Source organism: Trichoderma aggressivum, assembly GCF_033847375.1.
Source record: "Trichoderma aggressivum f. europaeum strain CBS 100526 chromosome Unknown scaffold_082, whole genome shotgun sequence".
Classification (NCBI taxonomy): domain Eukaryota; kingdom Fungi; phylum Ascomycota; class Sordariomycetes; order Hypocreales; family Hypocreaceae; genus Trichoderma; species Trichoderma aggressivum.
The window spans coordinates 36386-55484 of record NW_026946448.1 but is presented as its reverse complement, the minus strand read 5'-3'; the positions used below and the strand labels follow the sequence as shown (position 1 = coordinate 55484).

Below are 19099 nucleotides of genomic sequence, written 5' to 3'. Positions count from 1 at the left end.
GGCCACGGGCTCCGAGATCTTGCAGCACGCGCCAGGCCCCAATATCCCGATTCCCACGCAGCCCAATGACATGCTGTTGTTTCGTGTTTCTTTCTTTTTTCCTTTTTCTTTTTTTCCCTCCCCATTTCCATAACTTTTTGCTTCGTAATTTGTCAGAACCGCGAAGAAGGCGGGTGGGGACCACGCAAGGCACGCAGCGAATGATGCGCGAATCCAATTTGCTCCTCTTGTACATATGCAAGCCTCACGTTAAATGACACCCATCGACTGCAACCCCCCAAAAGAAACCAACTCCGTCTTAGTCCGAAAAAGCCTAATTCTGAATTATTAATTCGCTGTAAGACAGAGACGGTCGTGAGATGTTCGATGCGAGAGCCACTGCGTCAGTCATCTTGACATGTGAAACAGCAGCTGTTGCGCGTCAAGCGTCAAGCAATCACATGCCCTGCTCATCCGCCAAAAACCAGCCTCACTTTCACTCACTCCTACGAAGAAACAACTCCCTACAGAAAGAAAAAAAGAAAAAAAAAGAGTCACGAGAACAATCACTCCTTACCAATAAATCAGCCCCCAGTAAGTCATGAACAAGAAAAAATAATCCTCGTTTGCTTGGTAGTATTCCACATGTATAAAAAATAAGTCTACCTGATATCAAAGAACAATGTTTCCCATCTTTATTATCGTTGCCCGACTGGCACAACGTGAGGGAGGTTCCGTAAAGCACAAAGGAAAACACGACGCCCATGAAATGCATATCCTAGAGCAATATCGACAATAGCTCAGATATGCTCCCAACATATATTTGAATGCTCCCAAACCCCAACGCCTACCATGCGTACTGCATCCAAAGTTGCATATACATCACTGTCGCCTAACAAGGGTATCTATCACAAGATAGAAAAGACATGTACAAAAGGACAGGGGGAAAACACACATGATATAAAACAAAAAGGAGACGAAGACGAGGCAAGGAAACAATGCAAGGAGGGTATGGTGTGATCAACCGTTGGTTTTTGTACTTCAAAAGGAAGGAAAGAAAAAGTAAATCATATCATTTTAATACTGTTGCGTGCTGTGCAGTGGCTGTTGGTATCCGCCAGGCTGTGCAGGCTGTACAATGGTGCCGTACACGGGCTGCGGCGACATGCTTCGCGCCGAGTGGCCGCCAATCGAGTTGGCCGACAGAGTTCTCCCGTGTCCGTACGGTGCTGAGGCAATGGAAGCACGTTGCTGGACATACTGCTGGGGAGTGAGGCGGAAAGATCGCTGGGAACCGGGCGACGCGGGTGTTGCTGGCTGCCATGGCACAGACTCCTGTCGCCTGTGGCCGGGCCTCTCCGTCGGCGTCATGGGCGTCTTGGGCACAGGTGACTCCGCAGTACGGGGTGCGGGCTTGCGATGCACCGCAGGGGCGCCGTAGTTGACTGTTGGGCCAAAGTTGACGTCTGGGATCGCGAATCTCGAGTTGTAGTGTGCGTCCGGATCAGCGCCGCCGGTCGTCTTCAAAACACCAATGCGGGGGCGGTCAACGAAGGGCTGTTGCAGTTCGTCGCCAAACTCCAAGTGCATCGGGGGCTGGGGAGGCAGGAAGCCGTCGTATTGAGCTCGGGACTGGGTAGTGTAATGGTCAATGATGTCGTTGGGGGTGATGCTCTGGTGCTTGTTGTTGTAAGGGGCTTCCGGCCTCGTGGGGAGGGGCTTCCGCTGAGGATGCTGGCCATATCCGGGAGAGCCGCCGGGGCTGTAGGAAGCGTACTGATCATCCGAGTACGACGATCCGTGGGCCGGCGGAGGCGGAGGCTGAGCGTGGTACGGAGAGTGAGGCTCATCATAGGGCGTTCTTGGCCCATAGGGCGACGGCTGCCTCTGTTGCGATCGGTGAGAGTGGTGAGAGTGATGGGAGTGGTTAGTAGGAGGGCGATCACCGTCTTGGTTGCTACGGTGGCTGTGACGGCTCGGCGGGGGGTTCAGAGACTGAGCAGACCGGTTCTCGCCGGCGTAGAAACCACCACCGCCGTGAAGGGGAACCGGCGGCGGTGCGTCAAAGAACTCCTCATCCTCATCATCATCAGGAATGTCGGGAACCCCGGGCAGAGCAATGCCGCCAGCCTTGGCCATTTGAGCCAGAGTGCCGCTGGACAGGCGGTTGTTGGCCCGGCGGAGTTCTTCCGTGTTGTAAGGGGCGCCGGATGGGCGGACGTGAGAATCGCGCGCAACCATCGAGGGTCGCACAACAGGCTCGGGCGTGCGAATGGCTCCCATGCTGGTCTCGATGGGTTCGACATAAGCATTCGGCGTGACAACACGACCCTCGTCCGAGCTGGAGCTTCCTACTCGCCCGGCCATCTCAAGGGGAGAGAGGTCGTTTGGCGAAGAGTTTGAGCCCATCGAGATGGGGCTGTTGGATTCGGAAGAATGGCGATCGCCGGCGAAACCAACCTTGGGCTTTTGGTAGCTTATTCTGTTGCTGGCTCTGTTGGAGGCCGGTGAGTAAGAGCGGCTTCCGTCCTCAATCGAATTCATCCGCGTGCCGGTGGCCTCCTTGAGCCGCTTTCGCCACTCCCTCTCGTTCCAGGTTGAGCTCTTGCCGTCCAGTAGGAGCGTGGTGACGTCTTCGAGGTCCAGGTAGCCGAACTTCTTGCTTCTGGGCATGGCAAACATGAGCGACCTGGCATCCAACACGCTGGCAACAAGCCTACCAGGACGGCCGTACAGGCCAAAGGTGTCCCACGTCGGAAACAAGAAGCGGAGCATCGTCTCGAACCCGCTGACGGCAGGGCGCGTCTCGGGCATGATGAAAACAAAGCCCTCTGAAGATGACGCCGGAGTGGAGTGAATGGCAATGTTGCCTTCAATCTTGATGAGGGTTGAAGCGTCCACCAGAGACTTGGCCTGAGGATAGATGGCATATGCAGAGTAGGCTTCACTGATGGACGCAACGGGCTTTGTCCTCTTTTGCTTCTTGCCCTCGGTCTTGACATCATAGAACTTGATGTCTCCTCTGACCACGCGAGCGGCAGATCGATCGTAGGGAGACTTCTTCTTCAGCTCCTTTTGAAGCTTGGCGTACTCCTTCTCATCAGGGGGCGTGATGACGCACCAACAGCGCCTCCATGGTACACCAGCTCCAAACCGGACCCTGACCCACGCCTCAATCTTAAACTTGGACCTCTCCATCATAACGCTGATGTTGTTGAGATATTTGGCCCTACCGGCAATCAGGGCGCCGGTGTATGCCTCCTGGAGAGCTGCATGCTCGTACATGGCCAGCCGAACAGCGGATGTCCATTCTACCAGCGACTCATTCGAAGTGAAATGCAGCAAGTAACGGTTCCTGCCAGCGGTTGACAGGCTAAGAATGTTCTGTAGCGGCTGCTCATCGCTTGAACGGGTGGGCAAAGACTCAATCTGTAAGGGCAAATTAGTTAGATTTAGAGGTCCACGGTGAAGCACGTGAGGTTCGCCATACCACTTTGATAGAAGCATCCGTAAGGTTGATGAATTTAGGAAGAACCATGCCATCTTCACCAGCTGCATCCAGTTCCGCGGCATCCCACAAGGAGAGCACGGTGCCGACGAGCTGTGCAAAGCATTCGGCCCACGTTCTATCGGGGTTTGGTTTGCCCTCTATCACAGTGTTGGGGTTAGCAAGCGCTCAGACAGACAGCACCATTGCGGGGGGACGGCTTGCAAGACCACATACGGGTGTTTTGATCATCCAGCTTCAAAAAGTAGCCTTCGTGATACAGCTTGTTGGAGTGGCTGTTGAGCAGCGAGAAAATGGGCTGCAGCTCCGGGATGGTGTCCTCGTTGACCTCCATGACGGGAGGCTGATACGTCTGGATGATGGACAAGGGTCGTGCACTATTCCGCGAGCTACTTCGGTTGCGTCGGATGGGGGCGTCGATGTTTACCGGCGTGCCATAGTCAGACTGCGGCGACGGCGTGGAAGGGCTGCGCAGGTCGATGTGCGCGAGCGAGTGCCGCTTCTTAATGCTGAACTTGGAGCTCTTGGAATTGGGATTGGAAAGGGGAGCTTCGTCCGAGGGCGGTGATGAAGGTGATGATGTTGGTGTCTTGCGCCCAGCGGAAAAATGGGACATGAACGAGACCACTAGACAATGACACGCGCGCCCGTTAGCACCTCTCCAGTACTCGTACTACCTTGCAGGCACCTCAAGTAGAAAAAAAAAGAGCACAGCCCGTAAAAAGGGCATCAAGCCCCCCTAGCCCAGCCCAGCCCAGCATTCAATGATTCGGCGGCAGGGCACAGCACAGCACATGCCCGTTGCAGAGAAGGGCAAACCAAACCAATGCATCCATCCATGTTGGCGGTACCTGTACCTGAGTGCTAGCAGCAGCATCTCCGCAGCAACAGATACGAGTCCCGCGCATGCAACGCTGGCGCTTGTACCTGTACGGCCAAGACCAAGACCAAGAGGCTGCCAAGTCTGGAGGCCCCAAGCAGCGGCGACAGGTTGCGTGAGCGCCAATGATGCCACCGTTTCTTGCGCAATGCTGGGGTCTAGCGGCAGCCCAGGAGGCAAATGGAACATGGAAGGGGGGTTGGCTGGGCTTCTGGGGAGGGTCCAGCATTGAGCCAGACTAGGGGTCCTGCTGGGGGTCCTGCTGGGGTCTGCTGGAGCCCTGGTGACGAATGCGAAAAAAAAAAGACGGTGCGGACAAGAAACAGGAATGGAGCTACTGTACGAACCTCGATTGCGAGCCATGGTGCGATAGTGCGCCTGGGCTGGTCGGCGGCCGATCTGGAAAAGGAAAAAAGGCAGAAGAAGAAAAAACGAGACCGACGTCGAATTATCGAAATTGCGATATCATGAGCTGTGAAAGTCGTTTTTTTTTTTTCGTCTGTCGTCAGCTCTCGGGGCGACGGAATGGAAATATCGATAAATCGAGAAACTCTGATGAAGCCAAAAAAATAAAATAGGAGCAGCGAGTGGCGGGGCCGGCGTCCGGCGGCGGCGATGCTGAGTTTGAAAAAACGAGGGCGAGGCTTTTGCAGCAAAAATGCAAATGCGATGGCGGTTTTACCCAGAAGACGCAGGTCGGACTTTTTAAATCCAGTCGCAACAAGATGCAAGCCTAGCCTCTCGTATCGTATGTCAGCTTCGGGGGGGTGAGTGAAAGAGCTCTAGTGACGGGCCCCGTGAGACAAGCACGCGACGTTTGGCCGATATGAATGCCTCGTATCGTGTTGCCTTTAGGCGGGCTGCAGTATTAGGCGCTTCGGTGTGTGCTTGGTGCTTGGTGCTGGCTCAAGTTTGCAAATGTCTTCCCACTCTGGGGAAATCGAAAGGGCGACAAACCAAGGCCAGGCTGAACGAGTGTGTTGCACGGCTACTATTTATCTATTAATTGCCTCCTTCACTCAAACGGGCTTTTGTCTATCTGGGGCGAGCGGATATGCCGGAGCCATCGAGCCAGATTGGCATGACAGCATGACTAGGAAAGGGACGACAAAAAAAGCCAAGCCAAGCAAAAAAGGGCTCCGCTCTCCCATCTCAGGAGTTTCTTGCTTTTCTTCTCCTGCTGAGCTTTCGCGGCCCAACTCGCCCCGGGCGGGAATGTCGCAGCCATGCCGTGCAAGTTTGCGCCGCTCGTTGGTGGGTTTTGCGCCGAACCAAGAGCGGCGAGCCACGGCTACGGCACGACGGTACGGAGACGCTGGGACATGGATGGTTTGAAATCTTACTTACAGTGCGCGTATCGTATCGTGTCGTATTATGTGCCGGAACTCTGTCGGTACTTCAGTGTTGCTGTTGTTTCTGTTTCTGTTTCTGTTTTTGAAGTTTCCCTTTTTGATTCTCCGGGCGAGGCGCAAGTCGTGCGTGGCCTCTTCTTCTTCTCAAGTCCAGTTCTTGTGTTTCTCTCTCTTTTCGTATATGGTGTGTGAGCCAATATTCGTATCGGATTGCCGTTGGTACCTCTAGACCAGGCTTGCCAAGGGGCCTAGATAAAGTCCCCAGCAATGGTTGCAGTCACCAGGCCAGAAGCAGCAACAACTCAGAGCAAGCCCCCTTCGGTATTCTTCTGGTGCGATCTTCCGTTCCGTCCTCTCTCTTCACTTCTCTTCCACGTAAGTCGCGTCGCCAAGCCCAGTCCAGCTGCAAGACAAAAAGAAAGTATGCCGTCAGACTAGATGATTGTCAAAAACACGGGAAGCATGCATGCTCGACGTCACTGGCAAAGTGGCAGCTGAGGCGGCGCACTAAACCAAGCCCAAGGCGATCGCTAACGCCAGCAAACGTTAAACCCGGAGATGGATGAGAGACAAGATCGTCACAACGACGTCGAAGAGCTGAAGCCACAGATCCCCCCCAGACAAGGAAGAAAAGAGAAACAGAGGGCGGCTACTATTTAAGCATGGCAGAAATAGATTAACCCAGACCCTTTTTTTTTTATTCGTTTTGTTTGATTTGCCCATGTCGGGGTTCTTTATTACGGATACGGAGGAGCATCTTTGTCCACGGTGATAACGCCAGTGCTCCATATTGCACGCAGCTACGGGGGATGTCAAGCTCCATTATCAAGCGAGGTAGCGAGGTAGCTGGCGCCTATAAGACACAAACAAAGGTACATACAAGCACAATGGCACCGGCCCATGTCTCCCAGCGGTGATTGCTGTGCGCACTTTGAATCTCGTAACGAGAGATGCTGGGCGTTTCTTCTTTGCCATTCTTGCGCCCGCAGGGGTCTGGGCCAAGCAACCTTGGTGCTACTTGCTGCTAGACACAGAGACAGTCCGTAAATTTGAGCGACTATCGTCAGGTAGCTCCGGATGCCCCGTACGTGGTTGGTGGGGCGCGCAAGCCCCCTATCGACTCTTGGTGAGCCTGCCCGCACTCTTATACATTTCCAGCTGCACAAGGCTTCTAGATGGGCTCGCCTTTTGCGCCATAATCGGCGGGTTCCAGAATAAAATTATATATTGCGTGTTCCGCTTTGGGATGTACATACATGCCATCATTGATTGACTGCCAACCGGGTCCATGTGCGTGGCTGGCGTGGCGTGGCGTGCGTGAGTTCTTTGAGCAAGTACTGTAGGTCCTCGTAAATGTACTCGCACAGGTTGTATCCATGTACGGATAGGTACTCGAAGATGAAAGAATGGAGTTGAGGCCCTTTCATTCAACCGCCAACAAGGGCCACGGCGCTTTTGCCGCCAAAACACTCAATCCCGCTACCCAACCAATCTGGCGGGGCTCTTCTAGGGGCTCAGGTTGCACTCGAAATATGGGCTGTAATCATTGAACCCATCGATCCATCGAAACGCTTTCCCTCAATTACATTCATTCACGTTGCCCTGCTGCAGGCACAGTTTCGTTGCACTCCTAGCCGCTCTTCACCACCGGCTGTGAGCGCATACCGCCTTTGACGTGGGAAATGCACAATCCACGAGGTATCCATTGTCATGCATCACGTCACACCACTAAAGGCGCCATCATGCAGGAACTTGTAGCGCACTTTGTTTCGTTCTCTCTTTTTGTCCAAGTTGGCTATCCAGTAATCCCGTGTCTCAAAATTCAACGTTACCCAGTAGTCATTGTATCAGCTGCTAGAGGAATTTTGGCAGACGCAAGAACAAAGGTAGAAGAGGTAACTACCTCTAGGTAGTTTGCAGAAGCTAGTACCGAAATAGACGCTCCCTTTTGTTTTCGTCTTCTTTGATACTAATTGATATCAAATCTTCTTTTCCTCTTTTGTTCTCGCGGTTTCCATCCCTCCATTCAGTTGGCAAAAGCTTTCTCAAAGCCCCCCCCCCCCCCCCTGTGCTCGCTTAGCTCTCCTCCGAATCCCAGCTTTGTACCTCGTACAGGCCATGTATGTATCTGCCGTTGTAATTCTAACCCTCATTGACACAACTTCTGGTCCATCTCCCGAGCCACTCCGGGCGATGCTAACCCAGCGCCAGACGCCGCATCTGGTCTAGATAAGCGGAGAGTGCTACTTGCAAAAGCATGGCAACTCTGCTCAACCATCCTCCAATAGCCTGTTAATTACACCGAGCAACAAGACGCTGCTATGAAATCAACGACTCGGGTACAACCCCCAACGCCGTCAGCCGAAACTCTCAACAATTGCGGCGCAGCTGCCAAGCAGAATCCGCAATTCTCGTCTGCCAATGGGCTGCCCAGGATGCTCAAGGTTCAGTCGTCAAAGCCTCACCTCCAACGCGGCTTTCTGAGACAAGATTGTGACACGACCCGGCTCTCCCAGCGCATACGAGAAAGACGGAAGTTGTCAGCGCTTATTGCTAGTGCTGCGCGGACGGGACGGCAATCCGTTGTAGCCATTTGGAATAACACGCCGCTGTGAGATACACGAGCCCAATCTGGGGGGGCACTCAACTGCCAGGGTTTCATTGCTAACCCTCACCGCATAACACTAAAATGATGTGCGCGAATGTGGAAACATGTCGACTGTCTTACTCCGGACAAGTCGTAGTACGAGGCGTCGGGATGGAATGCTCGTCAGCTCCAACATGGGTCTGGCTGGTCTCCGAATCGCCATCAGGCTTTGATGCTGCCAACGCAGCCTGACGTCATGCAAGGCCCCCTAAAAAAAAAGATCAACTCCAGATGCTCGATCTCGCAGCCGCTTTGTGTGAATCATGATGCTTCGCAAGTCACTGCATGTCTCACAACGAATCCATTTGCTACCGTCGGTCGCACCAGCTATGTAGACTCTCACAAATCATCGATCATACGCGTCACAATAAGCCTAAGCCTTGCTGAGGCGATGCCGTGCAACCGTCATGCCGGTTTCCCAGGCCAATCCTTCCGAGCCGTGCACCTTCAGGCCGGTACCCCATCCGATCACCCGTCTTGGCCGCATAGAGTATACGTCAATGAAATCGATTGGCAGTGAATGCATCGTCATGTATGTATGTGGCTATTCTTGGGTATTGGAGATCGCCCCCCTTGGATGTGCATGTGTGCTCTGCTGCTCCGCCTTCCTAGCGGGCATGCACTTGCATTGCGCCAGTGTCTAGCTGTGCTCCTGTGTCAGTAGCAAACCCCGAATACTGAACATGCCTTGCGTGTCTTGGTAGCGAGCCTGTTTCTTCGCCCCGATCTCCCAATATTACAGTAGACCCCCCGACGCTGTTGATCCGCTTGCTAGGGCCAGATATTCGACGGTCGGTGTGTTGATCGAGGTTCCGTGACATCTCATTGACGCGGGTTCCGTAATTTGTAAAGGGCTGAGGGATATTCGGGTTGCGGGATTCTTCCATTCATCTAGGTGCCCTCCTCTCATTTCCGTGAAATTGGACGTGATGATATTTTCCGATGCAATTTGGTGGCATCGGCTTATTGCAATAGCGACTTTGCTTTGTTCAACGAGAAAGGGACCAGGCGAAGCCGAGTTGGAGGATTACAAATTCACATACTCCGTGTGCTAAGCGATATTAACCAGTCAGTCAGGCGGGAAATGGGCTCAAGCCAAGAAGTAATATTCTAGCGATATTGAAACGAGAAAGCCATCATGTGAAGTCCGATGCTGCAGGGTAGGTCGAGGAAATGGTAACTGAGTTGGGAGGCTTTTAATGCGGCACAGGCACAGTACATGCCTCATGTAACTGGTAGCTCGTTCACTCGCTCACCTCCGGATACGGACCTTTACCAATCACCCCATCACGTGCGGCTAATTACCTTAATTCTTGATACCTCGCAAGCTCCGACCCGGGCAATGACAATCTCCCGATAGCATCCGCAACGGCCGTGGTCAGCGACCCGACAGGTCGTAGCTTGCTGTACATGGTTGGAATGCAATGCGCACATCATCCTCTCCAACGTTGGCGACTTTCCTGACATCTCCATCGCGTCTGAGGCTCTTCGCTGACCCGCTATGGCGGGGTCGGTGCCGGCGAAGCCTCGTCTCTGTAGCGTCGCAATCGCAGTCACCATCGCCTCATGGGTATGGGTATGGGAAACCGCCCTTTCGCTTTGAGACGGGCATCGGGCTGTTTGCAAAGCGGTCGCCTCGGCCCTTCCCGCCGCCCTTCTTGTCCCCTCCCTCTGTATCCTTCTCAGACCCCCTGAGCACCCATCATCAGAGCCGGGACCGTCGAGCTCGCGCCTTTGTGAATGGAGAACTTATTAAAGGCCTTACGAATGGTGACGATGCCGTGTATGCTAGCGACTATTTCATATGTGCAAACGATGGCGTAGGCGCGTGGGCAGCTCGCCCCAGAGGTCATGCTGGGTAACATATATCCCTCCCGTGACGCGGAAACGCATGCTGTAGGAATGCGTCTCTGACGGAGAAAACAGGTTGTGGTCGCGACTGATATTGCACTTCTGGGCGGCGGCCATCGAAGAAGAGTCGGCGCAGAACCTATTCCAGCAAAAGGCCTACCAGCCCGACCCCATTGCGTCTCTGCAGACGGCATTTGAGCAGACACAAGAAGCAACCGGTGCTCACGACTGGCAGGGAACGACGACGGCGTGCGGTGCTCAACTCCATTATAAAATGGTGACGGATGCGGGGCGTCAAGATGCGACGCCAGTTCTCTATGTGACCAACCTGGGTGACTGTCAAGTCCTCGTCCTCCGCCCCCGGGACCAGGGGGTCGTATTCAAAACCACAGAGCAGTGGCATTGGTTCGACTGCCCCCGTCAGCTCGGCACAAACAGCCCCGATACCCCGAAGGAGAATGCCGTGGTTGATGTGGTAGACCTAGAAGAAGGTGACGTGGTACTTGCAATGAGTGACGGCGTTATCGACAACCTTTGGGGACACGAAATTGCGACTCGAGTGTTTCAAAGTATCAAGGAGTGGGAGGCCGGGAAAGGCGCTGATGGGGATGCAGATCGAACGGGCGGCCGCAACGGTGGGATGTCTGTTGTGGCTCAGGATCTAGTAGCGGCTGCGAAAGTGATAGCTCTCGATCCATATGCAGAGAGCCCATTCATGGAACACGCCATAGAGGAAGGTCTCGCTAGCGAGGGAGGTTTGTTCTATTCTCATTCCCAGTCCGAGTGGTGATGTGTGCTTAACTCGTTTACAGGAAAACTGGACGATATTAGTGTAGTTGCCGCATTATGCGTTAGAGATACGGAACGGTAACACAAAAGAATTAGATGGTGCCTGGTGTTTATACATCGATGGCGTCTTGTTTTTGGATCTAGGGCTGAGCAATTGTCTTTTTCAATATGGGCTTGAGTTTAATGATAATCGATTCAATGGCAATCGGATGGTTATGGTGGGTATGATGCAGAGTCGGTATGGTTTACTTTATTGCACTCCGTTTGTTTTAGATGTGCGAAGAAATTCAGCTATATATCCGATAGCAATGCTAATATAATATTTTAAAATCCAAAGTTTCATTTCTAAAAACCATCGCATTTCTTGAACGAGCTTGGTATATAGAGAACTTGAGAGCATCCCACAGTGACAATGATGGTGAGGATGGATTTACAGTCGGCCGGCGCTGGAGCGGGTCGTAGTGCAGACGACCCACTTTTATGAACATTTAATTCTTTATCGCACGTGCTCCACTGTAACGCGATAAAGAAATTTATTTTCGAGCTTGATCTGAGCTTGTATGAATTTCCATTGCACCCGCGACGACTGGTTTTTCTCGGTTCCAAGTTGTGGAAATCATCCCAAGCCGACCCAAATCAAGCAAACAAGATGAGAGGAAAACGCTCAAAGCAATACCGCAAGCTCATGGAGCAATTCTCCATGACGTTTGGCTTTCGCGAGCCATATCAGATTCTAGGTTCGTCTGCATAATGGCTGGAAAAATGCTGTGCAATGGTCGCAACTGACAGTTTTTTTTTTTCAAACCACAGTGGACGCAGAAATGATTAAAGATGCGAACCGATGCACTATGGATCTAGAGGCCAGGTTACAGAGCACAGTTCACGGCAAAGCGAAGCCATGTGAGTTCGGCGACATCGGTCCTCAAGACCGCTGCTTACGACGTTGATAGTGATTACCCAATGCGAGATCCGAAAACTCTACGCCGAGAAAGACCAGCCTGGCGTCAATGCGGCAATCGAACTGGCAAAGACATTCGAACGAAGACGCTGCGGCCACCACCCCAACGAGTATCCCAAACCTCTCGAGACCATGGAGTGCATGCGGTCTGTTGTGGATCCCAAGTCAACAGGCGAGAATAAGCACCGCTACGTTGTAGCAAGCCAGAGTCTGGACGTACGGAGAATGCTACGAGGAATTAGAGGAGTGCCGTTAATATACATCAAGCGGAGCGTCATGATTCTGGAACCCATGGCGGATGAGAGCGTGCAGATTCGAGAGCGAGAAGAGAAGCGCAAGTTTAGAGCAGAACTCAAGAATACCCTGGGCAAGAGGAAGCGTGAGGAAAAGGAAGAACGAAATGGTGGTGAGGGCGAGGGTGATGGTGACGATGATGGAAGCGAAAGTGACGACGACGACGTGAAGCAAAGCAAAGCGGCACAAGAATCTACGTCAGAGAAGAAGCTCAAAAAGAACAGAGGCCCCAAAGGGGTAAATCCTCTATCCATGAAAAAGAAGAAGCCTCAGCAGGGACCAAAGAAGGAGGCTGGCGAGAAACCAGAGGCTGTGTCAGATGCACCAGCTAAGCGGAAGCGAAGAAAGAAGACTAAGGCGGAGAATGGGACAACGTCCAGCGGTCCAGAACCAAGCACAGTGGCTCCAAGCAATGCTGGAGAGGAGAGTTGAAGCATGAATCCCATGAAAAAAGCGTGGTAATAGGTGGTATCTTGTCGAGGGCAATGAAAATTGCCCCATGTTTTGAAAAGGAGTTTTAATACTATGACATTTCGGGGTACAGGTAGAAGCGATTGTAAATATCAACTCGTCAGAATATTACGCGCCACTACTAGGCCTAGCAGTTGAGTGACGGTTGCGGGTGTCTCTCCCAAGGGTATTTTCATTCGCTGCTTTTGCGAAATGGTATTGGATGGAATGCAGCCGGTGGTTGAGCGCTGCGTAAGGGGGAAACATCTCGATGCGGCCAAAGCAGGGCAGTGCGCGTGCGGGATGCTGTCAGATCATTCCGTCTTGCTCGAGTGTCTCGTTGGATCGTGATAAGATATAGATAACCTTTTTCAGTAACCCCCGTCATCTTACGACATCACTAAGATGCCCCAGAGAAGATACGAATGCGAGCCACTCACTGCCACTCTGGAAATTGCATCACCAACACTGCTGAAGAATTGCTCCCGTCATCAATGCCCGAAACAACGAGGCCATTTCCCCTGAATTACGCCTCTTGTCTTCTTGTCTCTATCCGGCTGAGACAGGGACCAAAACAATTGCTATTCAATAGCTGCTGCTCCGTAATACTCTTGGCTTATCCCGCGTTGGGTGGCAGTGAGAGCGCCGGATTTGCAGCCCGAAAGCAGCACACGTTTCTCCCTCCCGCTAGCCGGGGGGCCGCTAAATTTAATTTAACGACGTAACCACCACTTTTGCGACACCGCCCTCTTTACGGCCTCCAGCGTCGACGGCAGAAGAAGAAACACCAGCGGCTCGAACTTCTTCTTCTTCTTCTGCTTCTCCTTCTCGGCCCGGAGTCTTCGAACCTCCACCCATCGCCGTCACGTCCCATCCATGCCCGCGCGTGCCAACCAGGTGGATGTGGACGTGGACGTGATCTTCAACCCCTCCTCCCATATCCTGAGGCTGTGACAATGGCTGCCCAGGATGCAGAGCCCAAGGCGGCCGCCGAGATTGCGACCGCGGCGCCGCAAACGAGCACAGCGCCGACTGCTGTGGCCGAGTTCGATGACTTTGGTCTGCCGATGAAGAAGTTCATCGCACCGGTGGCGGAACCCCCGGACTCGGACGCCCAAGATGCGACACACGATGCGGATACGGGCGGCGAGACGCAGAATGGCCACCACGAGTCCAAAGAAGAGCATCAAGAGACGTCGGAGACTGCAGGAACCAGCAATGGGCACACGTCAAGCAGCGATTCTGAGGATACCCGTTCCAAGGATGTTCAACCAGCACGAGGGAACATACCTGCAGTTGCATCACCAATACAGCAGCAGCAGGAGCCCAAGACCGGGACGGAGACCGGCCCCAAAGAGCCGTTTACTCCCCCGTCAAATAACAACCCGTGGCCTCCCGCCTCCCCATCCCCGATCAGGGGAGCTCGTGCGATTGAAGGGCCTTCTACTCCAAAGACCCCTAACAGGGGCACCGACCCGAGCGAAAAGTACCTCCAGGCAAAATCTCCCGGAGGATTCAGCCAGACGCAGAAACGAGACCGAAGCTTCTCTAGTCCCATGAGTACCAATGGCGTCTCGGAATTCTCGCATCAGCATGTCTTGCAGCGCCAAGAAGTACAGGAGGAAAAAAAGGACGACGACGATGGCGGCTGGCAAGAGATGCCATCTTATGCCAGGTATGACATGTATGATGACGACGACCGCTTAATCGCCCGGGAACATGATGCGGATGAAGATGAGACGTATGGTTATGCAGGGCTGGGTGGTGCCGGAAAGGGATATACACGAGTCATCATGGATGAAGATGCCGAGTCGGCGACGAGCATGGACGAGCACACGCAATATCTATTCAAGAACCCAAACGGGACTTCCATAGGCGAAGATGACGAGGCTAGAGACGCCGTATCCCAGATGCAGGCTACAAAGGACCTCCTTACCGAGGGGCAGAGGATTGCATACGTCGGCGTTGTCCGCCTGGAAATCGTGAACATGGTCAAAGAGGCCGAAAAGCTCCAGCTCAACACAAAGTCTGCCAAGAAGCAAGTCATCATGGGCGCTGAAGCAGTCAAGATGTGGGGTCAGAAGATGATGATTCGGCTCTACCATCACATGGACATCAGTGATGCGGAACAGATCATGATTGAACAACTCGCAGATCACGGTGTCATGGCACAGGACCTCACATCGGCCCTCCTTGCCAACTCCCGGGTTCAGAATCCCATGGCTGAGGAGAAGAAGATGGGAACTCCCAGGTCCAGCCGTTACCCGCCGCCCTACGAGGAAGAGAAGCCTGCTGAGATGCCGCCGCCTTATGAGACGCACAGCGGCGAGGAGTTGCCCGAGGTCAAGATGCCTTCGCAGATGCCGACGACGGAAAAGATTGACATTGACTTGCGGTGGACAGTGCTCTGCGACTTGTTCCTGATACTCATTGCGGACTCAATATATGATGCCCGTTCAAGAGTCCTGCTGGAACGGGTCGGCAAGAGCCTAGACATTACATGGATAGACATTTGCAAGTTTGAAAAGAGGGTTACGGATGCATTGGAGATGCAGCAGGCAGCCGAGAAGGAAAACTGGAACGAGGAAGAACACATGGAGAACCGGAGAAAGATGGCTTTGAAGAAGAGATACATCATGATGGGCCTCGCTACCGTGGGCGGTGGTCTTGTCATTGGGCTTTCGGCTGGTCTGCTCGCCCCCGTCATTGGAGCTGGCCTGGCTGCCGGATTCACGACCATTGGTGTCACGGGCACGAGCAGTTTCTTGGCCGGAGCGGGAGGAGCCGCCATCATCACCTCGAGCGCAGCGGCCTCGGGAGGCGTCATTGGTGGCAGGGCTGCCGGTCGCCGAACCGGCGCTGTCAAGACCTTTGAGTACCGACCTCTCCACAACAACAAGCGTGTCAATCTCATTGTCACAGTGTCGGGCTGGTTGACGGGAAAAGTTGATGACGTCCGGTTGCCGTACAGCACGGTCGACCCCATCATGGGCGACATCTACTCGGTGTTGTGGGAGCCAGAAATGCTCCGGAGTATGGGTGATACCATCAATATCCTGGCTACCGAGGTAAGCTTTATATGCACAAGTTTTGAGTGGGATTTTGATACAGAGGCTAACACAGCGGAACTTGTCTCTCTAGGCACTTACTCAAGGTCTGCAGCAAGTTTTGGGCAGCACCATCCTCGTCAGTTTGATGGCTGCCATTCAGCTGCCTGTAGTCCTGACAAAGCTTTCCTACCTCATCGACAACCCCTGGGCGGTGTCTCTAGATCGTGCAACGTCTGCCGGTCTTATTCTGGCCGACTCGCTGATAGAACGTAGCTTGGGTACGCGGCCCATCACTCTTGTCGGGTATTCGCTCGGCGCTCGAGTCATCTTCTCTTGCCTGAAGGAGCTGGCCAAGAAGGGTGCGTTTGGGCTCATTCAAAACGTATATATGTTTGGATCGCCCATTGTTGCCAAACGAGATGAATTTCTCAAGGCCCGGTCCGTGGTTTCCGGCCGTTTCGTAAATGGATATAACCGCAATGACTGGATTCTCGGCTATCTTTTCCGACTGACCAACGGCGGCATCAGACGAGTTGCCGGCTTAGGTGCCCTGGATGATTGCCCATGGATAGAAAACGTTGATGTAACGGATCTCGTGGCTGGTCATATGGAGTACCGCAAGGCCATGCCTTTACTTCTCATGAGATGCGGATGGCTTGTCACCAGCGAGGAGTTTTCCGAAATCGAAGACCCTGACCCAGATGACCACCAGGGGCGACAGCGAGAGCTCATCAACGAAATCGAAGAAGCACGTAGAGAGCTGGAGAAGGAGGGCAGGGCGAGCAAGAGAACAAGCAAGTTTGGATTGTTTGGGCGACGCAACAAGGGGGAGCGACAAGAGTGGGAGATTTACGAAGACTCGGGCAAAGATTCACCTAAGGGTGGGAAGAAGGTTGAGGACAAAGACGGCAACAACTACGGCGTGCTGTTCGACATTGATGCTATCCGGGCTGAATTGGCCAAAGAGGCTGAGGACGATGGCACAGAAGAAATACAGGTCAAGGAGATCAAGTCGACGCTTCCGCCAATGAAGCTCGACTACTCACCGGTGTCATCGCCCCAAACGCCCGCCCGAGGATCCGGCCTAGCGCCTCGAGACTCATGGCAGGCATCAAAGAGCGCAGAGGTGCTACCGATGCGGCCGGCAAACGACAGCTGGAGTCCCCGGGCCCAGCCTGCTACTACGATGGGCACTCCTACGACTCGCCCTTCTCCGTCGCCGTACCTCTACGAGCCCAGTCACGACGAAGAGGATATTCAAATGACGTTTGACACATCCTTCCACGAGCCTGCGCGGCGCCATTCCGCATTTGACGGAGAGTCCAGCAGACCGGAGATTAAGACGGCCAAGACGGTGCCAAACATGACGCTGGCCGACCCATGGAACGATCCGGACGACGACGACTTTGGCAAAGAACAGGAGATTTCCATGACATTTGCGTAGAGGCACGATCACCCTTTGTCTTTTTCTTTTTATCATCTTCTCACCTTTACTTGCATTATCTCTGCACATTATCGGAGTTGGGTAACGCTTTGCACCTGTTTGATTCGGCCGTCAGCTCTTGCTCCCCCCTCTTTGCCAGATATCTGGGGTTTAATTGAACGCATGGATGGAATTTTTTTCTTTGTTGATGAACTTTGACGTTATGTATAGGAGAGGATTGCTTTGTTGCTGCATTATCAGCGTTGGGAGGGGATAATGTGTCGCATGTACGTTTGTGGCTGTATGATGGGCCGGGATGGTGCAAGGTGTGGCATGTCTTTTAGAGCGAAAGAATGAGAGAGAAGAGTAAAAACAAGACGAGATATTCATTTAATAGAAGGAAGAGTTTTGTGCCACATCCAGCCAGTGGATCTAAAAGAAAATGATGCTCGACTTGTGTGTTTATCTGTTTGTGTCTTGGTATGGATGGCATGGAATATGGTGGTGATTGATACCTTGATTGATCCTTTTGCATTTTGCCTGATGCTTGCTCCTCAATCGCCACCCAACGTACTCCGGACCAACTACCCCGTACTACCTATGGCTACTACTATCCTATGAAATGCTCAGCTTGGTTTCAGCTGCGTGCATCATGTATGTAAAACGGGCTATTCCCAAGCCACATGCAATAACGCATTCGCTTGTGCCAATACCAAGGTTTAGGCATGGGCGGGACTGTGGCCAATGGACGCTGGCTGGCCGCATGGACCTGGTGTTTGCTGCTCCTGTACCTGTGCGGCAAGGCAAAGTGCTACGCCGGCAGCAAGTACCCTTTTATCAACAGCTTGGTATCCGTACCTGTCACTTGACACCTGAGGCGTCCATCTGTACTACCTGTACTTACCTTAAAAACTACCTCCAAGGTACCTAATCCAACGTCGTCGGCTCCGACCTCCAACTTCAACACCGACCTCTTACCACATCACATCAACAATCGCTCCCTTTATTGCAAATAGCAAGGCAGATCCCAAGCCACTCTTTGACAGTTTCAGTCCATGTCCATGTCCATGTCCGCCCTAGTCAGCCGCAGTGGAGTCCCCTTCAGCCTCACCCGGCACTCCATGGGCTGTCTGAATGGAACGCCACTCCGTTTTATCCATTAATAAAATCGGCCTACTGGTGCATGAGAAGCAACGACATCCTGGTCCAATCCATCGGCAGCTTTCTCTGGAGGGGGAGGGGCTTGGCCGGCTCCCTTTTGTTGCGTTGGGTTACAGCGTGCGTGGGCTTTTGGCTCTGGTCCTGGCTCGCGTCTTTTTTGTTCTGTTGCATCGCCTTTGACCTTATCAAGGTCCATGTAGAGGCTTTTGACTAAGTATGAATAAGTATGAGAGAGTAGCTACGACGAGACAAAACCGAACAAAGAGACGCAGACTAACAGACGAAAACAGATGGGGCTCGCACGACCCCCTGCCGTTTACCTGTCAGCATCGTGCCCGTCGTAAGCGACCGAACCCGATTTCATCTCCATCTCACCTTGTACCTATATATACATGCGGTGTACGGAGACGACCAAGCATGCCATTTTTAGACAGCCTCATGTAGCCCCATCCATCTGCCCAAGCCTAACCCACTCCAATCCACTCGCCCATCACCATCTTTTTTTTTTGGTCTTTTATTCAGTGGACGCCAAATGGACCAGGACAGGGGGGTTGACTGGGTTTGATCTGGCGGCTGCCCAGGCCAACGCAACGCAACGCAGGCAGAACAAGGGAAGGGCCAAAAAAATGACACAAGGCATTGGGCATGAGATGGCTTGCAGCAAGAGACCCGTCGTGAGTGGTTGGAGAGAGGCAAACGAACGATGGAATCATGCTCAAGCGAGGGAAGGAATCGACAGGCCTTGCAGCTAGTCCTG

General features: G+C 53.1%; 4 protein-coding genes across 4 annotated transcripts; 3 read left to right on the top strand and 1 right to left on the bottom strand.

Annotated features, from left to right (window-relative positions):
- Nucleotides 1–1056: 1056 nt before the first annotated feature.
- On the bottom strand, nucleotides 1057–4103 carry Triagg1_10710 (uncharacterized protein; the record flags this gene model as incomplete). The annotated part of the gene is made up of 3 exons (XM_062894812.1): nucleotides 1057–3408; nucleotides 3470–3627; nucleotides 3704–4103. The coding sequence occupies 3 exons, from the start codon at nucleotides 4101–4103 to the stop codon at nucleotides 1057–1059; spliced, it is 2910 nt and encodes a 969-aa protein (XP_062750340.1).
- Nucleotides 4104–9790: 5687 nt separating this feature from the next.
- Triagg1_10709 (uncharacterized protein) lies at nucleotides 9791–11088 on the top strand (the record flags this gene model as incomplete). Its single annotated transcript, XM_062894811.1, has 3 exons — nucleotides 9791–10224; nucleotides 10293–10972; nucleotides 11030–11088. 3 exons carry the CDS (start codon nucleotides 9791–9793, stop codon nucleotides 11086–11088), a joined length of 1173 nt encoding a protein of 390 aa, XP_062750339.1.
- A 567-nt stretch (nucleotides 11089–11655) lies between these two features.
- On the top strand, nucleotides 11656–12690 carry Triagg1_10708 (uncharacterized protein; the record flags this gene model as incomplete). The annotated part of the gene is made up of 3 exons (XM_062894810.1): nucleotides 11656–11743; nucleotides 11817–11906; nucleotides 11957–12690. 3 exons carry the CDS (start codon nucleotides 11656–11658, stop codon nucleotides 12688–12690), a joined length of 912 nt encoding a protein of 303 aa, XP_062750338.1.
- Nucleotides 12691–13664: 974 nt separating this feature from the next.
- Nucleotides 13665–17202, top strand: Triagg1_10707 (uncharacterized protein; the record flags this gene model as incomplete). The annotated part of the gene is made up of 2 exons (XM_062894809.1): nucleotides 13665–15776; nucleotides 15850–17202. The coding sequence occupies 2 exons, from the start codon at nucleotides 13665–13667 to the stop codon at nucleotides 17200–17202; spliced, it is 3465 nt and encodes a 1154-aa protein (XP_062750337.1).
- Nucleotides 17203–19099: the final 1897 nt, after the last annotated feature.